Source organism: Octopus bimaculoides, chromosome 29 (genome assembly GCF_046866305.1).
Source record: "Octopus bimaculoides isolate indiv1 chromosome 29, ASM4686630v1, whole genome shotgun sequence".
In the NCBI taxonomy this organism is placed as follows: Eukaryota; Metazoa; Mollusca; class Cephalopoda; order Octopoda; family Octopodidae; genus Octopus; species Octopus bimaculoides.
This window is the reverse complement of record NC_142956.1, coordinates 5,858,463-5,883,570: the sequence shown is the minus strand read 5'-3', so window position 1 is coordinate 5,883,570 and position 25,108 is coordinate 5,858,463. Positions and strand designations below refer to the sequence as shown.

General features: G+C 36.2%; 1 protein-coding gene across 2 annotated transcripts in view; it reads left to right on the top strand.

Moving 5' to 3' along the window:
- Positions 1-25,108, top strand: part of LOC106869292 (uncharacterized) — a 247,362-nt gene that overhangs the window by 201,916 nt on the left and 20,338 nt on the right. For both annotated transcript variants that reach the window (XR_016238965.1, XM_089345317.1), the window contains exons 56-63: positions 1,361-1,437; positions 5,282-5,334; positions 9,953-10,110; positions 15,229-15,343; positions 19,263-19,432; positions 20,534-20,765; positions 21,424-21,595; positions 23,488-23,640. Coding sequence is in view for 1 of the 2 variants with exons in the window: in XM_089345317.1 (XP_089201443.1) it covers positions 1,361-1,437; positions 5,282-5,334; positions 9,953-10,110; positions 15,229-15,343; positions 19,263-19,432; positions 20,534-20,765; positions 21,424-21,595; positions 23,488-23,640 (1,130 nt within the window). In the remaining variant the exon portion in view is untranslated. The remainder of the gene's footprint in view (positions 1-1,360; positions 1,438-5,281; positions 5,335-9,952; positions 10,111-15,228; positions 15,344-19,262; positions 19,433-20,533; positions 20,766-21,423; positions 21,596-23,487; positions 23,641-25,108) is intronic.

Genomic DNA, 25,108 nt, shown 5'->3' with positions numbered 1-25,108 from the left:
GAAGTAAAAAAAGCAACTTTTGGGAACAGACATGGTTTATTGGCGCAGATGGTTGTGATGTTTTCTCGTATCCAAATACAATAAGTTGAAAAAAGTTTATCTTTTTAGATTATGGTTAGCAACAGTGGTTTTTGCAGATGCGAATAAACATCCAAAATTAAGGGAATGGTGAAGATAAAATCCAAGCTACATATGTATCATAGCTAGCAGAACCTCGAAAGTAGTAAATTAGCCAAACGAGGGGTTGACTGCAAGTTACTTTTCAGGAAAAAGACTTTCCAGTCCTTCGAATTATATTTATACATATGTTTGCACCCACTGAACATTTCAGACCTAAGTTTCAGTAGAGAGTTAGGGATCCTAGAAATGAAAAGGATTTGTGCTCTTTCAGCTAAACATAGGCTACATTTGTTTGATCCAGTAACATACCATGTAGATTTCTGAGTTTCTGTTCCACTTAAACACATGCGTTCTTTTGTTAGCTTGCAAACTCCAACATGGTTAGCCAACCTAGTAGCCTTCCTTTTATTCTTATGTCGGAAACGTTTATAAATATATTTAGAAGAATTGGAAAATTCCGCCTATCCCTTATTACCTTGCTGATATCTTTCCACCCTTGTCATTTAAGGACGAAGGGGATAACTCTTAATTTCGTTACTTTTTACTTTCTGCATTTTAGTTTAAAAGATTTCGTTTTTCGGTTCCGTTTTCTATTTCTTTTAACCTTCCTCGTTTTTTATATGCTTCCTTCTCAGCTTTTTCACGTTTTCTCTCTTATTCAATTTTATTCATTCGTTATGATACATAGTTTGTGCCTGAAGAATATATTTGTGATCTTTTCCATTATATGAATCGATTAGTAGCACATAAAATATTGTGTCCTTTAAATAAATAATAAATGTGTCTGTGTGTATGAAGATGTATTTACGTGAATGTGCATTTATGTGAAATATACTGTGTGAGTAGATGCGGATATATGGCTGTTCTCTAATCTATGCGTGTTTAGGAATGATGGTTTATATTTATGTAAGCGTGCGTGTGATTAAATTGATGTCATTTCTGTCGGATAAAATGTTCTGGTTTCTGATTAGAACGATTATTCTTCCGTTAGAAACTTTTGCCCAACTAGCAATAGTAAAGCTGTAACCCTAATAAACTAGGTAACCTTTTACATATTTCTCATGCTCCTTTGTCCTCTATAGTGTCTATGTGTCATGAACAAAAGAAATGTAATCGTGTGTCGTTCATGCATTTGACGGTTGTGAATCCGTTTTCAGCTTCCTCGATCTCAATAAAACTCACCTCATGTATCTCATTTATTAAAGCAAACATTCTCTTCCATTTTTATATCCTTATCTAGGCTGGAGCAACACCTTTGTATTTCATCTGATTTTCAATTCGACATTTAAGAAGTTCAATGAAAACATATCTAGAGTTGTGAGTAGATATTTATTTTCTCCCTCTCATCCTCTCTGTCTGTCTGTCTCTCCCTCTTTCATGCGCGCAACACACACATATGTAAGTATATATGTATATATATATATATATATATATATATATATATATATATATATATATATATATATATATATATATATATATATATGTGTGTGTGTGTGTGTGTGTGTGTGTGTGTGTGTGTGTGTGTGTGTGTGTATGTGTGGGTGTGTGTGTGTGTGTATGTATGTGTGTGTGTGTGTGTACATATGTTTGTAATTATATATAAATTCTATATAAATTCATTAGTTACTATAATTTATTAGTTTCTTTTGCATACTCTTAGTTTATGCATGTGTATGCAAATATAGTATTGGTATATCCCGTTTATGTTCATTAGTAATTAAATCAATAAAGAAGTTTGACATGTACAATTATTTATTTCCCCCCAGTGTGTATATATAAAAATTATAAAGAATAAAGAGAAAAGGGAGAGGTAATTAATAAGATTATTTATTAATTATAAAATATGATATCTCTGACAGCTGTTTCGATTCGCAAATATTTAGATAATTTATAAAGTTAAAATCATTGTAAGATGAATCTCTCCAGAGATGGTAAAGGCATACCGAGTAGAAATACAAGCTATTTCAAGTTGGGGTTTCTATTCGGTATATCTTTACAACCTCTGAAGCGATTCAACTTATAATGATATTAATTTTATAAATCCATTATCTAAAGATCTGTGAATCGAAACAGCTGTCAGAGTTGTTGTCATATTCTATAATTAATAAATAATTTTATTAATTACCTCTCCGTTTACTACTTATTTCTAAATATATAAATATATGAACCACGGTTTATAAGGTTGTAACTAACCAACATTTTCAATGGATCCATGATCACCTTGATGAGTTTTATTACTTTTACTTAATTAAATATAAATTATACATATTATCAAAATGCAGTAGTATTATATTCAAAACAATAGTACTATTTTCCAGCAAAATAAAGCACCGTCAATGTAGAATTATATATAGGAAATAGTAGTACAACAAAGTACCAATTGTTTCGGGAAATAGCAGTCAATAAACGCTCGACGCTAGCTAAAGCTTCACTGAATGTATAGATGCAAAGGTGTGTGCCGCCGGTGAGCATAAAAATCTTTCGTCTTACCTATACGATAAACCCGAGAGAAATGGACAACCCAGTATATATACAGATGCATAGATTAGAGGTTAGGGTGTTAGACTCATCGTAAGATTGCGATTTCGATTCTTGGACCGGTCGACAACGCACTTCATTTTACATTGCCCCAGTTTACTCAGCTGGTAAAACTGTGTAACTTTGTAACGACAGGCACCTTGTTAGTCGGTATAATCCGCGCAGCTAAACACGGATAATTGAATGCTGAATATCAAAAATATTTCCGAATTACAGATTCCAAGTTAGGTGAATAAAATATTTCATTTTATATATTTTATATATAGGCGCAGGCGTGGCTGTGTGGTAAGTAGGTCGCTTACCAACCACATGGTTCCGAGTTCAGTCCCACTGCGTTGCACCTTAGACAAGTGTCTTCTACTATAGCGCCGAGTCAACCAAAGCCTTGTGAGTGGATTTGGTAGACGGAAATTGAAATATGCCTGTGTTTGTCCCCTACCATCGTTTGACATCTAATATTTGTGTCTTTACGTCCCCGTAACAAAGCGGTTCGGCGAAAAGAGTCCAATAAAATAAGTACTAGGCTTACAAAGAAAATGTCCTGGGGATCCATTTCTTCGACTACAGGCGGTTCTCCAGTATGGCCGCAGACGCATGACTGAATCAAATACAAAGTATATATATATATATATATATATATATATATATATATATATATATATATATATATATATATATATATATACATTTATAAACATAATAAAGGGATCAGCAAATATTTGCTTCACCATATACCGAAGATCAGAAATAGCAGCTAAAAAAGCTGAGACTCCAACAGATAGAATTACTTGTAACTCACAAAGGCAAAAACAAGAAGAAAAAACAATGAAAACTAACCATTCCGAAGTTAATCGTAGACGCGTTTCTGGATTATGAGTGATAAATACTCAATTTCCTGCAATATCGTATTGATGAAGGAAATTGAGTATTTATCACTCATAATCCAGGAACGCGTCTACGATTAACTTCCGAATGGTTAGGTTTCATTGTTTTTTTTCTTCTCTTGTTTTTGCCTTTGTGAGTTACAAGTAATGCTATCTGTTGGAGTCTCAGCTTTTTTAGCTGCTATTACTGAACTTCGGTATATGGTGAAGCAAATATTTGCTGATCCCTTAATTATGTTTATAAATGTATATGAACTTTTAAATAAGTTCTCCACCGATAATGGTGCTTACATACCGAAGGGCTTGGTAAAATTTATTAATTGTTGATTTATTATTAAATTAATAAATTGATAAGCCTTTACCCTTTTAATTTATATATATATATATATATATATATATATATATATATATATATATATATATATATATTTATATATATACAGGGATTGGACAAAACAGTGGAAACACCTTAAAATTTCAAACAAATTTTACTCTAATACGGGGTAAGCTGCCTTTGGCAGTAATTACAGCTTGAATTCTACGAGGTATGGACTCGTACAAAGTTTGAATTGTTTCCGAATGAACTCTTGTCCATTCTTCGGCTAATATAGTCTCCATTTCTTGTTGCGATGATGGTGGAGGATGAAGGATATTGACTCCTTACTTGTTTTCCTAAAATACACCATAAGCGTTCAATAATATTGAGATCCGTGCATTGCAGTAGCCAGATAAGATGCTCATCGTGCCATTCAATAACAAATTTAGCTGTGTGAATTGGTGCATTATCATCATAAAAGATTGCGTTTCCCTCCGTAATCAATTCCGTTACCATAGGTTGAATTTGATCAGATAAAATGCTTAAATAGTCTTCACTATTAATTCTGCCATGAAGAGAAACGATTGAGCCTGCAAATTTCCAAGATATAGCCACACAGATCATCACAGATCCTCCTCCGTGTTTAACAGTTGGAAGAAGGCAGTCTGTATCAAATGCTTCTTCTGTCTGTCTCCACACATATACTCGACCGGTGGTCGGAAATAAGGTAACAGATGAGTCGTCCGAGAAAATAACATTCTTCCACTGCCCTAGGTAACATTTCTGTAGGTTTTTGCTCCACTCTACACATTTTGCAACGCTTCTTTTTGAAAATAGTCGTTTTCTGATCGCAGCCCTCCCCTGAAATCCGGCTTTATGCAGCTCCCGGCAAACAGTTTTCGTGGAAACTGGGTTCTCCAGGTGGTCATTAAGCTCTGCAGTAATTTTGGGAACTGTAATTTTGTGATCCTTTCTAACAGTTCGCGTAAGAGTCCGACCATCTCTATCCGAAAGTTTCGGTTGTCTTCCGGAGTTTTGATTTAACGGGGAGGTTTTTCCCTCTTTCTCAAAGGCTGTCATTGCTTTCGGACAGTACTTCTTGATACACCAAATTTTCGGCTGTTTTCGTTACGCTAGCGCCTGCCAGAAGATCACCAGAAAATTTGACTTCTGTGAAAGTCCAATAGGTTTGTCATTTTAATGAATTTTAATTACCTTTTGCTGATGATATCTAAAAAGAAACAGCAATTTTAGCAAAATATATTAATCAACACTACTAATAAATAAAAAAAAAGATAAAAACAAACAAGCTTTTGACGGTTTTACAGATATTTCAAAATTATGATGCCATGATCCTAGTGGTTTCCATTATATTGTCCAAAACCTGTGTATATTATATGCATGTATAAAACTATTGCAGATAGAGCATGAATTATCAAACCTGACAGGAACTTTCGAAGTGCAGTATTGTGGGTAAGAAAAATGCTATTTACCACTTTTCTTCAAATACTGTTTATTCTAGGTCAAAGTATTCCCATGTTTATTTTTACTGTATATATTAAATATTACAATAACTTGTGATCCATAATATACTGATTCATGAATTCAATCAAATGTTGAGCTGTATTAATATTATTAATATGGCAAACAGACTTACATATAGATGTATAGAATGGAGTACGAGGGATGTTCATTAAAGATTTCCTGTGACCCACTTCTGTTTATTGCAGGAAACGGAACTTGTAAAGCTACAATCATATATGCCTCCATATGTCACATTGTAAATTATAGCTTTCCACTAGTATTCGTTTGTCTTTTACGACTGCTGAAGAGGACTAGTCTGTTATAATGGAGGCAGTTCAATGCGGATCAGAAATCAGATGCTTATACTTGAAAGGACGTACAACAAAGGAGACTTTCGATGAATGGGGTTTATGGGGACGATGCACCATCATACAACTTAGACAATCCTTGGCATCGCCTATTCAAATGTGATCAGATATCGATGGAAACTGCTCCTATTCCTGAACCACCACATCCCGTCGTCCATGGCGACAACATTTATAAAGTGGAAGTTACCGTTTTGGAGGATCGACACATAACTATTTGGCTGCTAGCCTAAGAAGTGAAAATAAGTGTAGGGTCCACGGAAAAAAACAAAAACTCATTCACGACCATGTTCACATATGGAAGCTGTCTTCACGATGGATGCTCATACCTTTTCAAAAGCAGGAACGAGTCAATTGTTCTCAGGCTCTTTTGCCATGAAAGCGAGGACATTTTCGGCAGACTTATCGCACAGGATGAAGAATGGATCCATCACTATGATTCTGAGACTAAAGTCCAGACGAAGCAATAGAAGCATGATAACTCATCTCCTCCAAAGAAGGTGCGTGCCCGAGCTTCATCAGGCAAGGTGATGCACACATTCTTTTGGGGCGCGCGTAGTGTAGAGATGACTGATTTTCTGATAAAGGGCACCTGAAATAGCGGGGCATATCATGCTTACACTACTCCAGAAATTGCAAAGAGATGTGACATGCTGAGCAAAGGTGTCCATCTCCTCCAAGTCAATGCTGCCGTTCACAATGCGCCTGTCGACCATCTGAAAGAGCTCTCCTGGGGCTATGAAATCCTTCATCATCGCCCTGACTCACCCGACCTCGCACCATCTTATTTCCACACCTCGCCAAAAACGAGGTCTTTTTCAAAGGGGCAGTGTTTTCGGATGATGATGAACTCATTTCCGAGTAAGTCTTGGCTCTAGATGCAACCTATAGACGTCTAGAGACGAGATCTTCACAGCTGCTTAAAGCAATGGGAGAAGTGTGTCACGATTGAGGGTAGCTACGTAGGGAAGGACTAATAATTATAGCAAGTTTCGTTTATCCCACTGTTTGGGAAGTAGGTCAGAAGATATCTTTAATTAACACCCCTTGTACATATGAATATTTGTGTGTACATATACGTTGATGCACCTGTCATCATCGGCAACATCATCATAATTTCATGTCTGCTCTCTGCCATCGTTTGACGGTTTGAGAGAAATCGAGAAAAATCCGATGTCTGTCTTGGCATGAATTCTACGGCTTTACAGAGTGCGGTTTACCCAGTGTACTAGGAGCTCATCTTGTGTCCCGATCATCAGAGAGGCCACCTTGAAAGTTGAAAGACTAAAGAGACTAAATATAATTGAGATGTATAACATTATTTGAACCTATAATACACACACAGACACATCCAAACACACAGGCAAGCACGTACAAATACACAGACACACGTGACTAAATTGACTAATTTCCTTGTTTTGGACTCTGCCTTTTGAAATGAGTTTGGTTATAAAAAGCAGAATCCAAAGTCAGCACCTCCCGTCATGGTAAAACCGAGCAGGTTAGACAATTTTATCAAATATATATAGAGAAGGATAGAGAAAATCGAGTGTGTATATATGTGTGTGTATGTGTGTGGGAGAGGAGAGAGAGAAATGAAAAGAGAGAAACAGAGAGACGAAGAGATAGGGAGAAGGTGAGAGGGAGAAAGCGAGAGATAGAGGGTTATCTAAAACACAATTTGGCATTTTCACTCTATAAACTATTATGTGTCATAAGTTTACCCACATGCCAACGCCATTCACCAAGGCTTAAAACTGACTGGTAAACAATACTCAGTAATGTTTCAATAAATCATAAACCCAGCTCATCTTGTTTATGACTGGTCAATTTTATATGGCATCACTATGACATGAAGAGTGCCAAATTATATTTCCGGTCATATAAAGCACTTCGAATATTACTTTAGTAAATTTCAAGTGGGGTGTGTGCCGTAAATCATTTACCATTCCTGTCGTATCTCACTTCCCTTGAAAATCATAATCTGCCTCTCCGCATATTCTTTCATGCTCAACTGTTTTTCTTTGTCTTCTTTTCTAGATAATTACCTAACTTTTTGTTTATTTTTCTTCCACTTATTTTCCATTACCTACTTTGTAAACCCTCTTCAGAAATTGTTCTGTTTTCGATTTTCGTGTCAACTACTACACCGTTTACTCCTGTTCCCTACATCATAGACTATGATGAACACTCTGTCTATCAGGAGGTAATGAAAAAATATGTCGATTTATATCTCAAAGCTCTCTACCTTGTAAGTTCATAATGCAATTATTTATTGTAAAATTAATGAAGGTGGACATTGAAACGATCGTAGGCCTTACATAATTGACAGTTACGTAAATAAATTGATTTTGCTGTATTCAAACTCGCCATTTGTTATTATACTACTGAAATTTTATGTGTGTGTGTGTATGTGTGTGTGTGTGTGTGTATGTATGTATGTATGTATGTATGTATGTATACATGTATGTATGTATGAACGTGTGTATGTATATTTGTATGTATGTATGGATAGTCTTAAAGCCAGGAACTTTTCAGTAACCCCTCGTAATACATTCATCCATGCATCACAAGGCAGACAAGATTTATTACAAAAGTGTCGATTCATGCGATTAAAAATTCTTGAAGGCGGTGCCCCAGCATTGCCGTAGTCTAATGATTGAAACAAGTCAAAGATAAAAGATAAATTATTGTTTGATGTGTCGGGTTAGTTTTCGTTACAAACATCAAATTATCTGAAGTTCATTACTACATTTGAGTTTGAGTGTATATAGTATTTTCGTATGTAGAATGTGTGTAATAATAATATTCTACTAGCGGGACCCGTGAAAAATTCACAGAAAACAATAATGTAAGCATCTGTAAATTCTGTGCTGGTGCCATTAGAAATGTTTCCATATGGTGTCTCTTACAGAATATAGAAAGAAGTGCAAAACCGATAACTATGTGTTAGAACCAAAATATCTCAGTAACGTAAATGTAAACAGAATTACTATTTAGCCTTAAAATAAACCGTACATATTCAAAGAACCTTCCTAATTTAGTGGTACATAACGTCCTTCTGCTATTCTTTTACTTACCACAGTCATTTGACGGTGGCCATGCTGTAGCACCGCTCCTTAGACGAAGAAATTGACACCTGGACTTATTCTCCGTAAACCTTGTGGTTATTGTTTCACTCCCTTAGGCCGAACAGCTAAGTTACGGGGACGCAAACACACCAGCGTCAGTTGTCAAGTAATGTTGGTGGGGAGACAAACACAGACACAGACACACACACGTATATATATATATATATATATATATATATATATATATATATATATATATATATATATATATATATATGGGCTTCTTTCAGTTTCCATCTTCGAAATTCACCCACAAGGCTCTGGTCTGCCCGAGTCAATACTAGCAGACACTCTTCTTTAAAGTATAGAGTTCAATTACGTGTAGCCACTTCTTGACAACTTTTCTCCCGCACCCGTTTCATAGGGGCTCTTACCCATTTTCTGGGCTCTTTTCACAGCTATACTCCTTTCGAAATTTACATTAATTATTGTACGAAAAAGAAAAAAGAAAGGCATTCCTCAATAGCCTGAATCGTTGCTATTTCAATCTTCCTACTTGACCCCTTCAGTGTTTTAAAGATCACTGTCCTTTTGGTTACATTGCTTGTGAGTACCTCAGGCGGCGTCAATTTTAACGTGTTTCACTCCTTTTTCAATAGTTCCTCACATTCTTTCGTCTTCCTTGTCTCAGCCTTTACTTCACGAACCTCCAAAGCTTCAACCTCTATTCCTCTACCAGTTGCTGCCGCATAACTGTGGCCTCCTGATGGCACTTTCTCCATCTTTCCCACGAAAAGAAACAATTCAACAATAACATAACAGCAATTTCAACACTAACAGCACCGGGGAGACCTTCAACAAACATTTAAAAAGGTGATTTACATCTAACAGAAATCAAATAACTCTACAAAGTTGACACCCACTCTCTAGAAATGCATATGAGGCCTTTCTCTATCTGCAACATCCATGCGTATTTATACATTTCAGAACCGTTCATTTATCTATTTACGGGTGTGTTCGGATTCCACCACAGGACCATCAAACGAGTTAGATTCCCATGTAATTAAAAGATCTGGGGAGTGTTGTTGAAACCTATTTCATTTAAAATTTCTTTTTAAAATCCTATTTCAGCTTCGAGAAGAATAGTGAAGTATTTACTATTACTTGCACAGTACCACGTACAATTACTAAAGACCAAATTTTTAAACAAGTTTTCGAAACTTTTAAAACATCACAGACTTTGCGTGATTTGGGATTTCAAGAACGGAAAATGGATTTAATTGATGAAAGTAAGTAGTGTGTTTCGTGTCATTTCTATCTTCATAACAATCATCAGTGATGTTATCACCACTATCACCATCATAAAAATCATCAGTGATATTATCACCACCATCATCATCTTCGTTGTTGTCGTCGTCATCCTCAACATCATCGTAAAAAGGTGATGCTATTACACACACAAACACTAACTCGCACACATCTATTTTTGCACCGTTTTTGAAGTCGAAATAACTTTCGATAAATCAACAATTTATTTTGCAGTTTTCTTCGTTGGAATTTCTACCACTCGACACTCTCAGCCGTTTCTTTTCCTCATTTTACTTTTGATTACACAAATTAATTCAGGCCATAACCGTTTTCTAGTTATTCTGTTTACGTCTAAGTCTTATGGACTTACAAAATCAACGTAATATAACACTGTGCTGATGACACCTATAAAGGCAGAAGCTCGTTCCAAAATTATTTTTGTTAAAGAAAATTAATTCAAGAATTCTAGATTTTCTTGGGAGAGAAGTATCCATCATTCTTTTACAAGACTTCCAAGAGTGGTGGACAGGACGGAGAGAGATATCAAACTGAAGATGCATTCTAAATAATTACAAGAGATATTTCTGCTCCATTAATGGCATCCAGACTGTCAAGTAGAGGCATTTACTGGCTGATGTTTTGTTTCTATTAACCAAAGAGGTCATTCTGGAATTTGAACTCAGAGAGTATAGTGCGGGAAGAAGTAGCACAAAGTATTCTCTCCCATCAATCCAATGCCCTAAAGTGGTACATTTTTATAACCTTGGAAAGAATGAAGATCAAATGAACCTCAGCCGTGTTTGAACTCGGAGTTCAGAGAGTAGGGACAAATACCACGAGGCTAACAAGTCTGCCAATCACTGCCTTCGGACTGCTTGAGTTATGAGATATCTCCCATTTTTATTTGGAGTCAAAATCGCTGCTAGGTATTTATTTAGCTCAGTTTAAATCGACGTTTAATTCAATAAATCAATAATCTCTCTCTCTCTCTCTCTCTCTCTCGCTCTCTCTCTCTCTCTCTCTCTCTCGCTCTCTCTCTCTCTCGCTCTCTCTCTCTCTCTCTCTCTCTCTCTCTCTCTCTCTCTCTCTGTCTATATATATCTATATCTATATATATATATATATATATATATATATATATATATATATATATATATATATATATATATATATATAAACAAAAGTAAATGAGTATATGCATATATACGTAGAGGTATGTGCATACCGACATCCACCTGTATGTATAGGTGCATATCTGAGTACAGGACATTGCAAACAAACGTAGACGAGAACACACAAGCCACATAGAGAACATTCTACTTCATCAGCTACCCACGTTTTAACACCGGCGTTTCGACGAGCTTGGGCGGGACGCATCGCTAAAACGGCTCATCCCATGGACCGCAGATTAAATTTGTATAAGCAAATTAAATCTAGCCATGGAGGAATGTAGTGGCGGACAAAAAAACAAGACAGGAAGAGAGGTAATGGTGTCAATAAATCTCAAAAGTGTCAGGTAATGCTAAGTAAGTGTTATGGACAGACTATAGTTAAACTCCAGGTTCGGTGATTATTCAAATGAGGCGTCCAACGTAGGTCATATATCAACATGCGTATATATAAAACAATGAACAGAATGAGATAAAAATACAAATTAACAGGGTGAGATAAAATCCCAAATTCTTCACTCCACCATTTTACTACCCTACCCACCTCTCTCTGCCATTAACTAAATCTCTATCACTACATGCCTCACACTCCTTTACTCTTTACTCTCTCATCTCTTTACACCACTATATCTTTCTATCTCACTCGCACTCACCTTCCCATTCCTTCTATCAATTTATCCTGACTGACCGCTATCCAGTACACTTTCCCTCCCTCTCTTCATTTCTTTATTATCTCTCTCCCAGCTTTCCTTTTCTTCTTTCTTCTTGTTTTTGATTTGACCTTACAGACAACATTCTCAACTTTTAAGTCACTTCAAAGAAACCCTCGAATCAATAAGACGGTTTACAAACCCTATGCCTGGAATAACCAATTTTAAATACTATTGGAACTTACACACAAGGTACAGGAAACGTATATGTATACAATTCTGCTTAAATAATGGAACTGCAGATACAATATCCCTGTATGCCTCATGTCTGTTTTCATTGCTCTACTTCACTCTCTATTTCATATCTTCTCTAGAATAACTATTGCCTAACCATTTTCTACCACCTTTTCCAATAAAGGGATATATAAAACATCCCGGAAACAGCTGTAAGACTTTCTTGAATCCTATTGGTGAAGAGGTTTTTATCTTGTTGGTGAAAAAATTCTACAGTAGACCTGACATCGTCATCACAGAGCTTCTGTTTCCCAGTTAGGTAGTTTTCCTGTTGGGGAAGCAGATGACAGTTAAAAGGGGCCAAATCAGGAGAATAGGAAGGCTGATCAACAAGTTCAAAGTCATAGTTAAGAAATTGTAAGAATGGAGGAGGTGTTAGAATCAGAGTAGAGGTGAAAAAGATAGATTAAGAGTAGAGGGAGTTAAAAGTCACTCAATAAATATTCAAGGAATATGTTTTACCATAAAGTAAATAAACAGGGTGTGCGTTGCGCTACATGGATGTATCAAGGCTTGAACAGAAAGAACACAGCAAGGAGAAAACCCTGAGACGAAAGCAGACAAAACGGGAAACTAGACAAAATCATATATATATATATATATATATGTAAATATATAAAAATAAAAAGATAAAGAGAGCAAAGGTAAGGTTGAAGAATTTTATTGATAGATTCTTACAGCTGTTTCTGGGAAGATCCAGTACTTCCCTTCATCGGAGACAGAAAAAAATAAAGTAATCTATTATTATATCCATAGGCGGATATTTTTAGTATGAAGTGGTAAATAGTGTGATGTGCTGAAAAAAGAGAGAACAGTACTTGAAGTGTATTTTCATTCCAGTGGTAAATATCCGTGTAGAAATTCGTGCAAATTAATCCTTGTGTGAATAATCCGGAAATTTATGTTGGAACGAGAGTTGATATAGCATAGATAGCAGAGGTATATATATTCTATATTGCAATAGATTTTTGCTTGTTTACTTGAAGAATGTCCAAGTCAAGTGAAAAGTTAGCGGTAATTAGGTCAAGTCAAGAAGATAGAATGTGGAAGGTAATAGAGGAGATATAGAGGCGGAGGAAGTTAGCGATATATTTATGGTCAGTTGGTCTTAACAGGGTAGAGGGGAAGAGCATATAGAGTGAAGGAGGAATAGGGGGATGAGGTTAAAAGGTCTAGTGAGTAGGAAGGAATGCGTCTGTGTAGTATATAGGTGGTGGGGGTATGAGTGATAAACCAAGGACAGAAACAGCTGTAAGACTCTATCCATAACATTCTTCAACCTTGCCTTTGCTCTCTTTATCCTTTTGTTTTTATATATTTACATATACACACGCTAATACACGACTTATAATACCCAATCCTGTTCGTACAACGACTGGGGCAAACTAATCGGTATACAGCACTTACTCGGTATTACCTGTATCCTCCGGGGTTTGGTTAAATCCAATACCCTCCTCAACCTTATATATTTATATATATATTGACGATATTTTCTGCCCTTTTCAGGTATAGCTATATATATATATATATATATATATATATATATATATATATATATATATATATATTGGTGAACAGTGAAAGATGTTAGAGAGCTTACTGGTTAAAATCTTAGTGTAGAAAAGTTAGCTGACACTGTGGACAACGCCATCAGACTATTGGAAAAGGTTTACATATATCACGTTGATATCCTCCCGGTATGAAAATACCAGTATCATAACTGCTGCTCTATGCTCTGTATACACTGTAAAGATTGTAAGATCTGACATGGACTTCATGAAAACAAAGTTTCCCAAACTGTGATGGTCTTTGGGTGTGTCTCCAGTGTGAATAACATCATGCCGCCCCAAAATCTTTGAATAGAGCCATAGGCACAATTCGGATGACTATGCGAAGCTGCTGGAACTATGGTCAAAGCCTGCCTGGAGGAGTTGCTGGTAGAAAGCCATATGTGTGATTGCAGATTTCGTCTCCTTGCCATATCGGAAGAAACAGACATGGTTGTTAATGAATATCTGCGACTCCACGAGCCCAAATTTCTGGCATTCTAATTCTCCTGATTGTAATCCCATGATTTATTATGTTCGGGACGCGGTTGAGAAGGAACAAATTCCTCTGCTTGCTACACCAAGGCCGAGTTGGCGGCCATAGTGAAAAACACAAACGCCTGTTTCACTCTTGAAGCAGTGCTGGAAGCTGAGGGCAGCTACTTTCTCTAAACTGTTAAATCTTAATTATAGACTTGTTGATCTTTCAGTTTTTAGAATACGTTTATATGGATAGGGTATTGTACTTTGCTTTTATGCAAACTGTCAAATGTATCCACAACACCCTGTTCCACTAGCCACCATATATTCTCTATATTCTGTCCTTGTTTCTTTCTGTTTCTTTCTGTGGAAGAGCGTAGGCTCGAAACGTTAAAGAGTTGTTCACTTCCAGAGCGTTAAACTAATACATCTGTTTATTGTCTACACCACCTGTCTTCGTCCTTTGTTTTTTTTTTGTGTGAACTGTCCCTACGTGCATACATACATACATACATACATGCATACATACGCACGTGCGTACGTACGTATATACATGCATACAGACATACATACATACATACATACATACATACATGTACACATACAGATACACACAAACACAAAGTAGGGTTAAAATCCAAGCTGCGTCCTCTAAGAACATCTGCTTATTCCAGTATTGAAATCCAGTTTGTTCTTATTTTTACGTGAGATACATATTAGAGTAGAAAATGCTGGAAATGTTTTCAGAGTTATTTAGTAACAGGGAAGCTTGAAAAATTTATTCACCATTATGCATATTCTATCTATTCAGCATTACACGTTTTGTTTGTATGTCTGAAGAGTTCCTGATAGGAAATGTTATGTGTTTATCCAATATATGAAGGTATTTTCCAGTATATAAAACACAGCTTTGAATACCGTAATATATATTTCATATGCATGTTTTATTTGTTTTACAGTGGTTTGCAATGAAATCACTACAGCAACTAGCAATGGCACTTTCCATTGGCCAATGACAAAAATCGGAAATAATGTGACGATCCCATGTCATGCAAACGTAGCGACAAGATACTGGTTCGTTTCTATTGTTTTATTTCACCTCACATTTTTGAAGTTTTCAGTGACATTCTATTGTGAGAGAATGTTTCATGGCATAATAAATAAAACACCCAGAGAGATTAAGATGATAAAATTAACGTGCGTCTGTTGAAATCATTCAATTCAGCTATTTTACATTTTGTATCGGATACCATATATTTTTATCTTAGCCTCACCACTGAGATTTCCTTTTTTGGTGACGTTAGATGAAGGTTTAAAACATTTGTTGTTACGATTCCTGTAAGTGCCAGCATGTTACAAAATATATTCAGGGAAGAAAACACATATCTAAACTCAGCCAACATTCTTCATCAGCAATTCTACTGATTTCGGGGTAATATTATTTTATACGATTTTTTTATTTACTGTAGAGCGTAAGTTTTGTTACTGTATAATTGGTAAGCGGAGAAAGCAGTGAGGTGACTCGTCATGGAGACTCTTCTTTTATTTCTACTACAAAATTCCACATGTAATGCATGTAAACTGTTACTTTCAGAAACTGGCTGAAAAGTTCATAGGGTGACCAAGATACTCTCATGGAATGGAATGTGATCAAATATGTGTGTGTGTGTGTGTGGGGGGGTATTTTATCAACAGAGTCCCCCTTGCAGTCTATACATGTCTTGTTCCAATTTTTGATTCCTGCTGGTGAAGACGTTTTCATCTTGTTGGTGAAAGAATTCAATAGCAGATATGATGTCCTCATCATCGCAATACCGTTTCTCAGCCAAGTATTTATCATGTTGGGGAAGCAGATGATAGTTGAAAAGGGGCCACATCAGAAGAATAGCGAGGCTGATGGACCAGTTCAAAGTCATAGTCAAGCACAGTACCATTGAAACGAAGGCCTTGTGTGCTGGAGCAATGTCCTCATGAAACAAGATCTCTTTCGTTAAGTTTCCTGGTCTTTTCATCATTGTAGCCTTTTGTGACTGCCTCAGTAATTTGGCATAGTATTCTCGAATGACAGTGTAGCCATTTTGAGTATAATCAATAACAGAATGCCTTTTGCATCCCCTGAAACTGAAGCTGTCACTTTCCCGGCAGATGAAACGACCTTGGCCTTCTTTAGAACAGGTGAGGAGGGATGTTTTCAATGCATGGATTATTTCTTTGTCTCCGGATCAAAGTGTTGAAGCCATCACACATCTTGATTTAGGAAATTTTCAAGGACACCAAATTGATATATCCCATACTAGCAGACATACCCAGAGTTGCTTGGGATTTAAATGGCATAATTTTTCTATATGATACATTTAAGTTTAAACATGTAATACGTGTAAATACAACATTCACGACAAAACATTTGTGGAGTAAATGAAAGGATAACATAGACATGGGGATGGGCTCAACAGCACCGCATAAGAGAAATCTACATGAACGAAATGATGTGATGAGGTGAGACTGGCGAGGAGGCGCTTGAAAACAACACTGTCATGAGATATTTCGGTGTGGAATCAATAGTCGTGGCTCAACCGTGCACTCCTTCGAGTAAACATTGTGTGATTATTGTGAAGACAATTCAGCTCTCAAAGCGTCGGGGTACGCAAAGTCACATTAAAGACACGATCTCTAACTAATGTACTTTTGATATTTCGGTTTGTAATCAATAGCTGAAGAATATTTTTATGGGCTTCGTCTATACTTATAAGGAAGACTTTGATACGGAAGCTAAAAGAAAATAGCTGAATAGTAGCTCAGGATTGAACATATTTTAACATATCTTTCATAATAAACATAGTACTTACCAAACGGTTTTTATTCAAACAAATTGCTACCTATGGTACTACGGGAAGAGGCTATTATTGCTACCACTTAGACACCGCAGTTTGAAGTCTTCATCGGTTCATCCATTTAATACAGTCTACTTATATCATTTCAGTAGCTGCCTCTTCCAATGTGAATAGAAGCGGTGCAAGCAGCCGTACGTACACCAGGAAAGATAGTTTTCTGCCCCCAGGGATCCCATTATTTATTATGTCAAAACTTTGAAGAACCTAAAAGCCATCTCTGGAACATAAGTAACATATGTGCCCAGTTTGGATAATCAGTTGCAAACTTCAGAAGTTATGCGGGTCTACACACGCGCACACCCACACAGACACAGGCACACACACATATGTATATATATATATATATATATATATATATATATATATATATATATAAAATATCATATAATATAATATAGTATAATATAATATAATATAATATAATATAATATAATATATACAGAGAGAAAGTGAGAGGGTGAGAGAGAGAGAAATTATCATAAGTACGTCATCAGGAGTAATGTCCCTTGAACCAACGAAGCAACCAAGTTATGCTTCGTTCGTATTGTTTATCGAGGAAAAGCAATTTTTTTTCCTGGTGTCCCATCCCTCATTATGTGAAAATGTTAAGTGTGTAAAATCATTTTTGAAACATAAGAAATGTATGTGCTCAGTTTGGAGAAAATCAGTTGCGAACATCAGAAGTGTTGCGGGTTTACACACACATACACACACACACACACACACACACACACACACACACACACACACACATCCTCAGTTTTATATATCTCATATAATATCAGATTTTCGCGAGAAGTGATCATCTGGTGCGCTTTTAATCAGGTGTCATAAGACGTGGTACCCACCGAGAAGAAATGTTTGTCATGCCGATTTATATTCTGCAGAATTTCCTCTCTCACTGGATATATTCTAATAGTATTGGCTATTTTATTTATAGTCAATCGACTGTCATCCACCACCATATGGTGAACACGATCAATATTTCCCTTGGTGGTAGTAGTGGTCGCACGTCCAGACCTTGGGTCATCTTCCTCTCCTAAATTCAGCAGCCCATTTTACGCTATCGATAAAGATGGAGGTTCATCCCATAATGTAGTAATCATGTCACCATAAATGTAATGGTGGCTAAACCATTTTTTGCCGGTCTTTCATAACCCCAATATGCCAAATATAGTCCATTTTCAAGAGAAGTCGCTTCTACTTCTGAACTATTGAAAGTAATGAATGCAATATTTCACAGATCTAGATTTCACAGTCAGCCTATAAACATTTCAACCCAGCCACGTACGTCTTAAGACAGTGTGTGTGTGTCTGTGTGTGTCTGTGTAAGTGTGTGTAAAACCCGCAAAACTTCTGATGTTCGCAACTGATTTCTCCAAACTGAGCACATACATCGTCATCAACATCATCATCATCGCCATCATCATCATCGTCATCATCACCATCGTCATCATCGTCATCATCATCCTCATCATGATGGTGATAGCAATATCGGCAACGACGAAATATAAATAGGTGATTTCCCCACTCACCTATTAACAGCCTTGTGTTTCAGTACTCCGTCGACCGTTCCATCCCATGCTATTCCAACCTATCTTGTATTGAATTGCCATAACAATAAATAAAAGCAGATGCATAAAAGCCGAGTGTTTAAGGCGATGAACTAGAAATCCATTGGGTTTTCCCCGCGTAGGTTCGAATCCTACCGGCGACGTCAATTACTTACTCTTTTCCCCGTAACCTAGAGGTTTGGCAAAAGAGACCAATAGAATAAGTACTAGGCTTACAAAGAATAAGTCCTGGGGTCGATTTGCTCGACTAAAGGCGGTGCTCCAGCATGGCCGCAGTCAAATGACTGAAACAAGTAAAATGAGTAAAAGAGTAAATTCTAAACTATTAAGACAATATTTTAGATTGGTTTTGAGGAGATCGATGTGAAGTAGACGATAGATTAATGGCAAAACATATCACTGTATTTATCCTTCTTGCACTAGGTTATAAGTTCAAATCTCGATCCGGTCAATGTTTATCACACGTTCTTATAATTGTGATGACATAAAAGTGCATAAACACGTCTGGTGACGTTTTATATTTTTCAGTTCTTCCGGAGAGGCGATACATTCCGAAATGCCAACAGGTCAATATGTGAAATCACCAAAATGTTCAATATTCACTGGCATCTGGCAGGAACCAGAAATGTCTCAGTGTTACGATACAGAGGGGATCACTCAACTACTAGAAAACATCACAAGTGAAGATATCAATGAAGGTGAGTTTCGAAATACACTTACTGTAGTGTTAGTAGTAATAGGAGTCGGAGAGGTACAAGCGTGTCCTCCATTATGACCACCATATATATATATATATATATATATATATATATATATATATATATATATATATATATATATATATATATATATATATATATATATATATATATATATATATATATATATATATATATATATATATATATATATATATATATATATATATATATATATATATATATATATGCATACTTATATTTATATAGTCATGATTAAAATTACATGTCAAGATCTAAGTCGTGAAATCTCTTTTGTTCATATCTTCCAACAAGAATTACTTACGTAAACATGTTGATAGAAGTTATGACTTATAAGATTTGTCTTTATTCGTATATCGTTAAAACTAGTTTTTTCGCCAGTTCTGTATAGAATGGCTCAGTAGAAAAAGAAGCAGAGAACGATAGAAATGTTACTGGTACGAAGCTCAAATTCTATTGGTGGTTATACAATAAATAAATCTTCAATGACGTAATCCATATCGATGAATGCGAGCAAGTTATCACTCTCAGCCGTTGCTGTAGTACTACAATTAAAAAGATTTTCATAGGCATTCAGGACTGTGATGACCGCAATTTCTCTGAGGCAATGAAGAAAACTGACCAATATGGAGCGTTAGATCAGCGGCACGTTTGCTTTTAGGTTCAATTTGTAATTGAACAATAATTTTGTTCAAATTGGCAGCTGCTTATGATGGACGCTGTATGACAGATCATTGACTGTCGGCAACATTATTTATAAACACCCACCGCCAAGAGTATGTCTTACGCAACTACAAAGGATCCCACAGTGTTGTGCAACTCCCACTACCAACGGTTTCATTTAATTCCACCAAGTAGGAGACCCTAAGGATGTACAGCAATGAGTATACCACTAACGAACTGAACACATTTAGCAATCTCTGTGTTGTATGAATATGGAGTGGTTAATTTACTTTCATTGATTCATTAATAATTGTGTGGCGTTTAATTTGCATCTAATATTTCATCTGAAAGTGACTATAAATTCTCTTGAGTGTTATTTTAAATTTTCCATTGCAGAAAATGTTGGGGAGATTTCAACAATAGTCCGCGATATTTCCAAGAAATCAGAGTATTTTAAAGCAAAAGATATTGACTTGGCTGTAGACATTCATGAGAAAATGGTGCCATTGATATCGAATGTGTCGGCCAATATAACAGTGAACAATATTCTTCTTAGTATCAACAATATGATAAACACACCGGAAGAGGTTTTGATTGAAGCTGAACAATCAGAGGGAACTGGGAGCAGGTAAAATTCATATCACATTTGTTGCAAGTAGTAGTAGTAGTAGTAGTAGTAGTAGTAGTAGTAGTAGTAGTAGCAGAGAAGAAGAAGAAGAAGAAGAAGAAGAAGAAGAAGAAGAAGAAGAAGAAGAAGAAGTACCATAAAACAGATTTGTTAATATAATTAGTGTAATTACACCTGTATTTAATTACGATTTTGAAATACACTGTCAATTACAGTGGCTGCGTGATAAGTAGCTTGCTTCCCAGCCACATGGTCCCGGGTTCAGTCCCACTGACTGGCACCTTGGGCAAGTGTCTTCTACTATAGCCTCGGGCCGAGCAAAGCATTGTGAATGAATTTGGTAGACGGGAACTGTAAGAAACCCGTCGTATATATACGCATATGTGTGTATCTGTGTATGTGTGTGTGTTTGTGTGCACGTCTTTGTCCCCCTACCATTGCTTGACAATCTATGTTCGTGAGTTTACATCACTGTAACTTAGCGGGTCGGCAAAAGAGATCGATAGGATTACTACTAACTTTACAACGAATAAGTCCTGGGGGGGTGGGTCGATTTGTTCGGCTGAAGACGGTGCTCTAGCATTGCCGCAGTCAAATAATTGAAAAAAATAAAAGGATAACGGAATAATAGAGATTTATTTTCTTGATTTTCTCACAGAATGCTGGACATTATAGAAGCTATCACAGAAAAGATTCCACTGGAAGAGGAACAACTCACAGTTTTATATTCTAATCTTGGTATAGGTGTTATCAAAGTGGAGAATGACACTTTCAATGGTTTTGCCTATGGTATTTCATTTGGAAATAAAGAAAATGAAGGAAATACAATGGTACAGTACTTTCTTATGATGACTTTCTTACTAATCATTTGTTCTAAACACCCAAATTGATAAACTACATTACAATGAAATATGATATCTTTATTATCATATAAAGTAACTATGGTATAAAGCTTGATGCAGATTACAATCCAAATACATAATACAATATATATGCGGCACAGATTAGCAATAAAGCTAAAATATTATTCGTTTCAACTTTAGGTCCAAAGCTCGAAGTTTTGGGGAAGTTGTCTCGTTGACTGCACCAACGCCAATTCTCTGTAGAATCTGAAATTAGAGTGTAAAAACGGACGAAATGCTGCTACGTATTCTGTCCGGCGTGCTAAGTGTCAGCCCACTTTAAGCCTAACATAATAATAGAAGCTTTTATACATACAACTGACCTTCACTATCGTTCTGATCATTTGATTCATCTGAAAAATATAGCATTACTTCGCCCTATCTCATGCCCCTGGGAACCCGAGAACAATAGATTGAGACAGAAACGAAAAACTGCTGCATACATCAATAATTAGTTGACCAACGTAGAAACTCCAATTTTTACTTCTGCATGGGATAATGGTATTGGGTGATAATGGTTCTTTTAGCTGTTCTGTTAATTGTAATGGTAAAGCAGTGTAGTAATCGGGGAAGAAGTAGAAGTTACAGTATCTCAAAGGACATAATGTTATAAAGAATTATATCGAAATATTGGATTGAAAACCCCCGTTTGGATAGGAAAGGCCCAAGGTTGCCTGTTACAGGAGAATACTGAACACCCCCACGTGACTGGAGATGGACTAATCGATAGCTATTGATAGGAACAGTCAGCACATCGGACAAAATGCGTAGCAGCATTTCGTCCGTCTTTACACTCTAAGTTCAGATTCTTCAGAGAAATGGCATTGGTGCAGTCAACTAGACAAACTTCGAGCTGTGTGTCTAAAGTAGAAACGATATTATTATTTTAGCTTTATTGCTAATCTGTAGCCTTAAAATTTTGAATTGTATCGTTCACAATTGAAATTCTATCGTCGCGGATTATCATCCTTTGTTGAAGGTCCTCCCTAGAGAAGTTCCCTGTTGTTGTTGATTGTTTGAATTGTTATATTGTTCGCTTTTGTTTTCTTTTTGCTCCTCTAGTGGGGGGCAAAAAATTACTGCAGACAACGAAGTACATGCGCGTGTCGGCAGCTACGCTGCAGTAGAGGGCAGGGAGAATATTGTCGAAACAGTAAAATAGCTGGAAGTCAGAGAAGTGACTAAAGACTCAGAGGCAGCAAGGAGCAGCAGAAATTTGTTAAAAAAAGAAGGTACAAAATTGAAGCTGATGCCACCAGAGGAGGTGACAGGGAATATTTCTTCATCATTGATTTTATTCATCCTCCATTCGTTCGTTTTGTGTTTTTGTCCCCACTCTGGTGTTCTGTCTGTCCTTGTGCTGTCCCGTCTGTGTCGTGGCCAGTGTGCCAAATAAAAGAGATAGTAGTCGACGGTGTTAGTCCGATCATATTGGTTACCATGTTTGTGCGACGTGTGTTGGTTTAACAGTCGGTAGTTGAACAGTGAGTGCTGAGTATCGTAACTACTACGCATTGCCTTCTGTGTTCAGATATATTTCTGTGATAGTTTATTTTTAGAAAACCACAACCAACTATTTATTTGTGTAATACCAATTTACACCAAACGTTATACCCACGTCATAACATTGTCCATAAAACATTTTCTATCCAACAGACCTTTCAACCCAATATTTATGTGCTCCGAGAAACATTATTCCAAAACAGAATGATTTGATATACGAAAGTCTATGAGTCTTTATAACTTCAACATTATCCAAACGTAGTGGTATTTTTTTATTAATCAATTTCATTTCTTTTCCTTTCATTTTCTTCCATTAGATATATAACAACTCAGATTCAGACTCACCAGCAAAGGATATGGTTGACTTCATTTCATTACCAAAGAGTTTATTAAAAGATCTGAAAACCGAAGAGCGGTCTAATGTTTCAAGGATTTCGTTTTTATCCATGAAGGATGATAAGCTTTATAGGGTATGGAACCAAAACGGAAATTTGCCTTTCTCCAGCAGACTAAATGCTTGTATTCGTTGTTGCTTTTTTCATATTCATACTAATAAAACACAGCTACAAATGGCTGTGTATATGTACATATGTATATATGCATGATGTGCGTGTGTGTATACAGTTTAGGATGTATCTACAAACTAAAAACAACCGTTGTTTTGAGTTTAGTCTCGGCAAAACCTCTCTTAAGAGACTCGTTCAGAAACGACAAAATAGAATCGTAAAACATCATTGTCTTGCTCTGATTTAGTCAAAACAGACATTCTCAGTAAATTCAAAATCATTTTTTAAAATATGCAAATCAGCAAATATAACACTTGTTGATTAATGCAGAACAAACGCTCATAGACTCACACATATGTATATGCATACATATATATATATATATATATATATATATATATATATATATATATATATATATATAAATATACATGTATACATACAAACACACACGCACAATCACACGCATATGTACATATGTATATGTATACTAGTAGTATAACCCGATGTTATCCGGGTGTGACTTATTACGCCATCTACGATAAGTCTTGCTAGGTGAAAATCAACTAAAAACGAAAGACTTACAACGAAAAAACACTTATGATGTAAATATGTTCGTAATTCAAAAGACGATGAAATGAAAAGGGCAAGTTTGAAGGCTGTTTTGCGTAACATTATTAATCGTACGTAAATTCCATCCGTCTAATTGGCTATACAAATGATATGTGCAAAATAACTTTTTGTACTACCCTGATTATACATAGCAGGGTAATCCCTTTTCGCAGGAGCTAGAACGGCAATTTCTGATGAAGCAATTGCTGGCGATCTGTTGCTACACATTTTTGCCAGAATTCTAACAGATTGAGCAGAAGATGTTGATGCACCATTTTGCATTATGTTCAAAGTAGCTTCTGGAATGTGGTGAATTGCTGCAGTCTGTTGCTGTCTTTTTAAACCGGTTGCTTTCTTTCCCCAGCAAGCTCTCTTCTTTGGAGGCATAATCTATGTATATATTAAACAGAACAACAAAAGTTATAATAGATGGCAGGGTCGGTAGTTTTCACATTTCGGTAATTTTGCGGATTAACATCCGCACGATTACTTAAACCTGACACTAACCCTAAACCATAACCCTAAACCCTAACCCTAAAACCCTAACCCTGACCCTAAAACTGTAACCGTAACACTAACCCTAACCCGGTAATCTTCAAGTTTAGGGAGTTAAAATAAGAAAACAAAAAATATTCAAGGGAAATAACTGAACGACTTACCAGTATTGTCCGTACTACTCTGAAATGTGTTTTCTTTTAGCTGTTTATAAATAAATCACACACGTGTTTTATTGTTTTTTTTTTTACACACGGGTTTTTTTTTTCTAAAACAGCATGCGACAGAAGGAGAGAACTTTGATGGAAATGATAATGAAATTCAA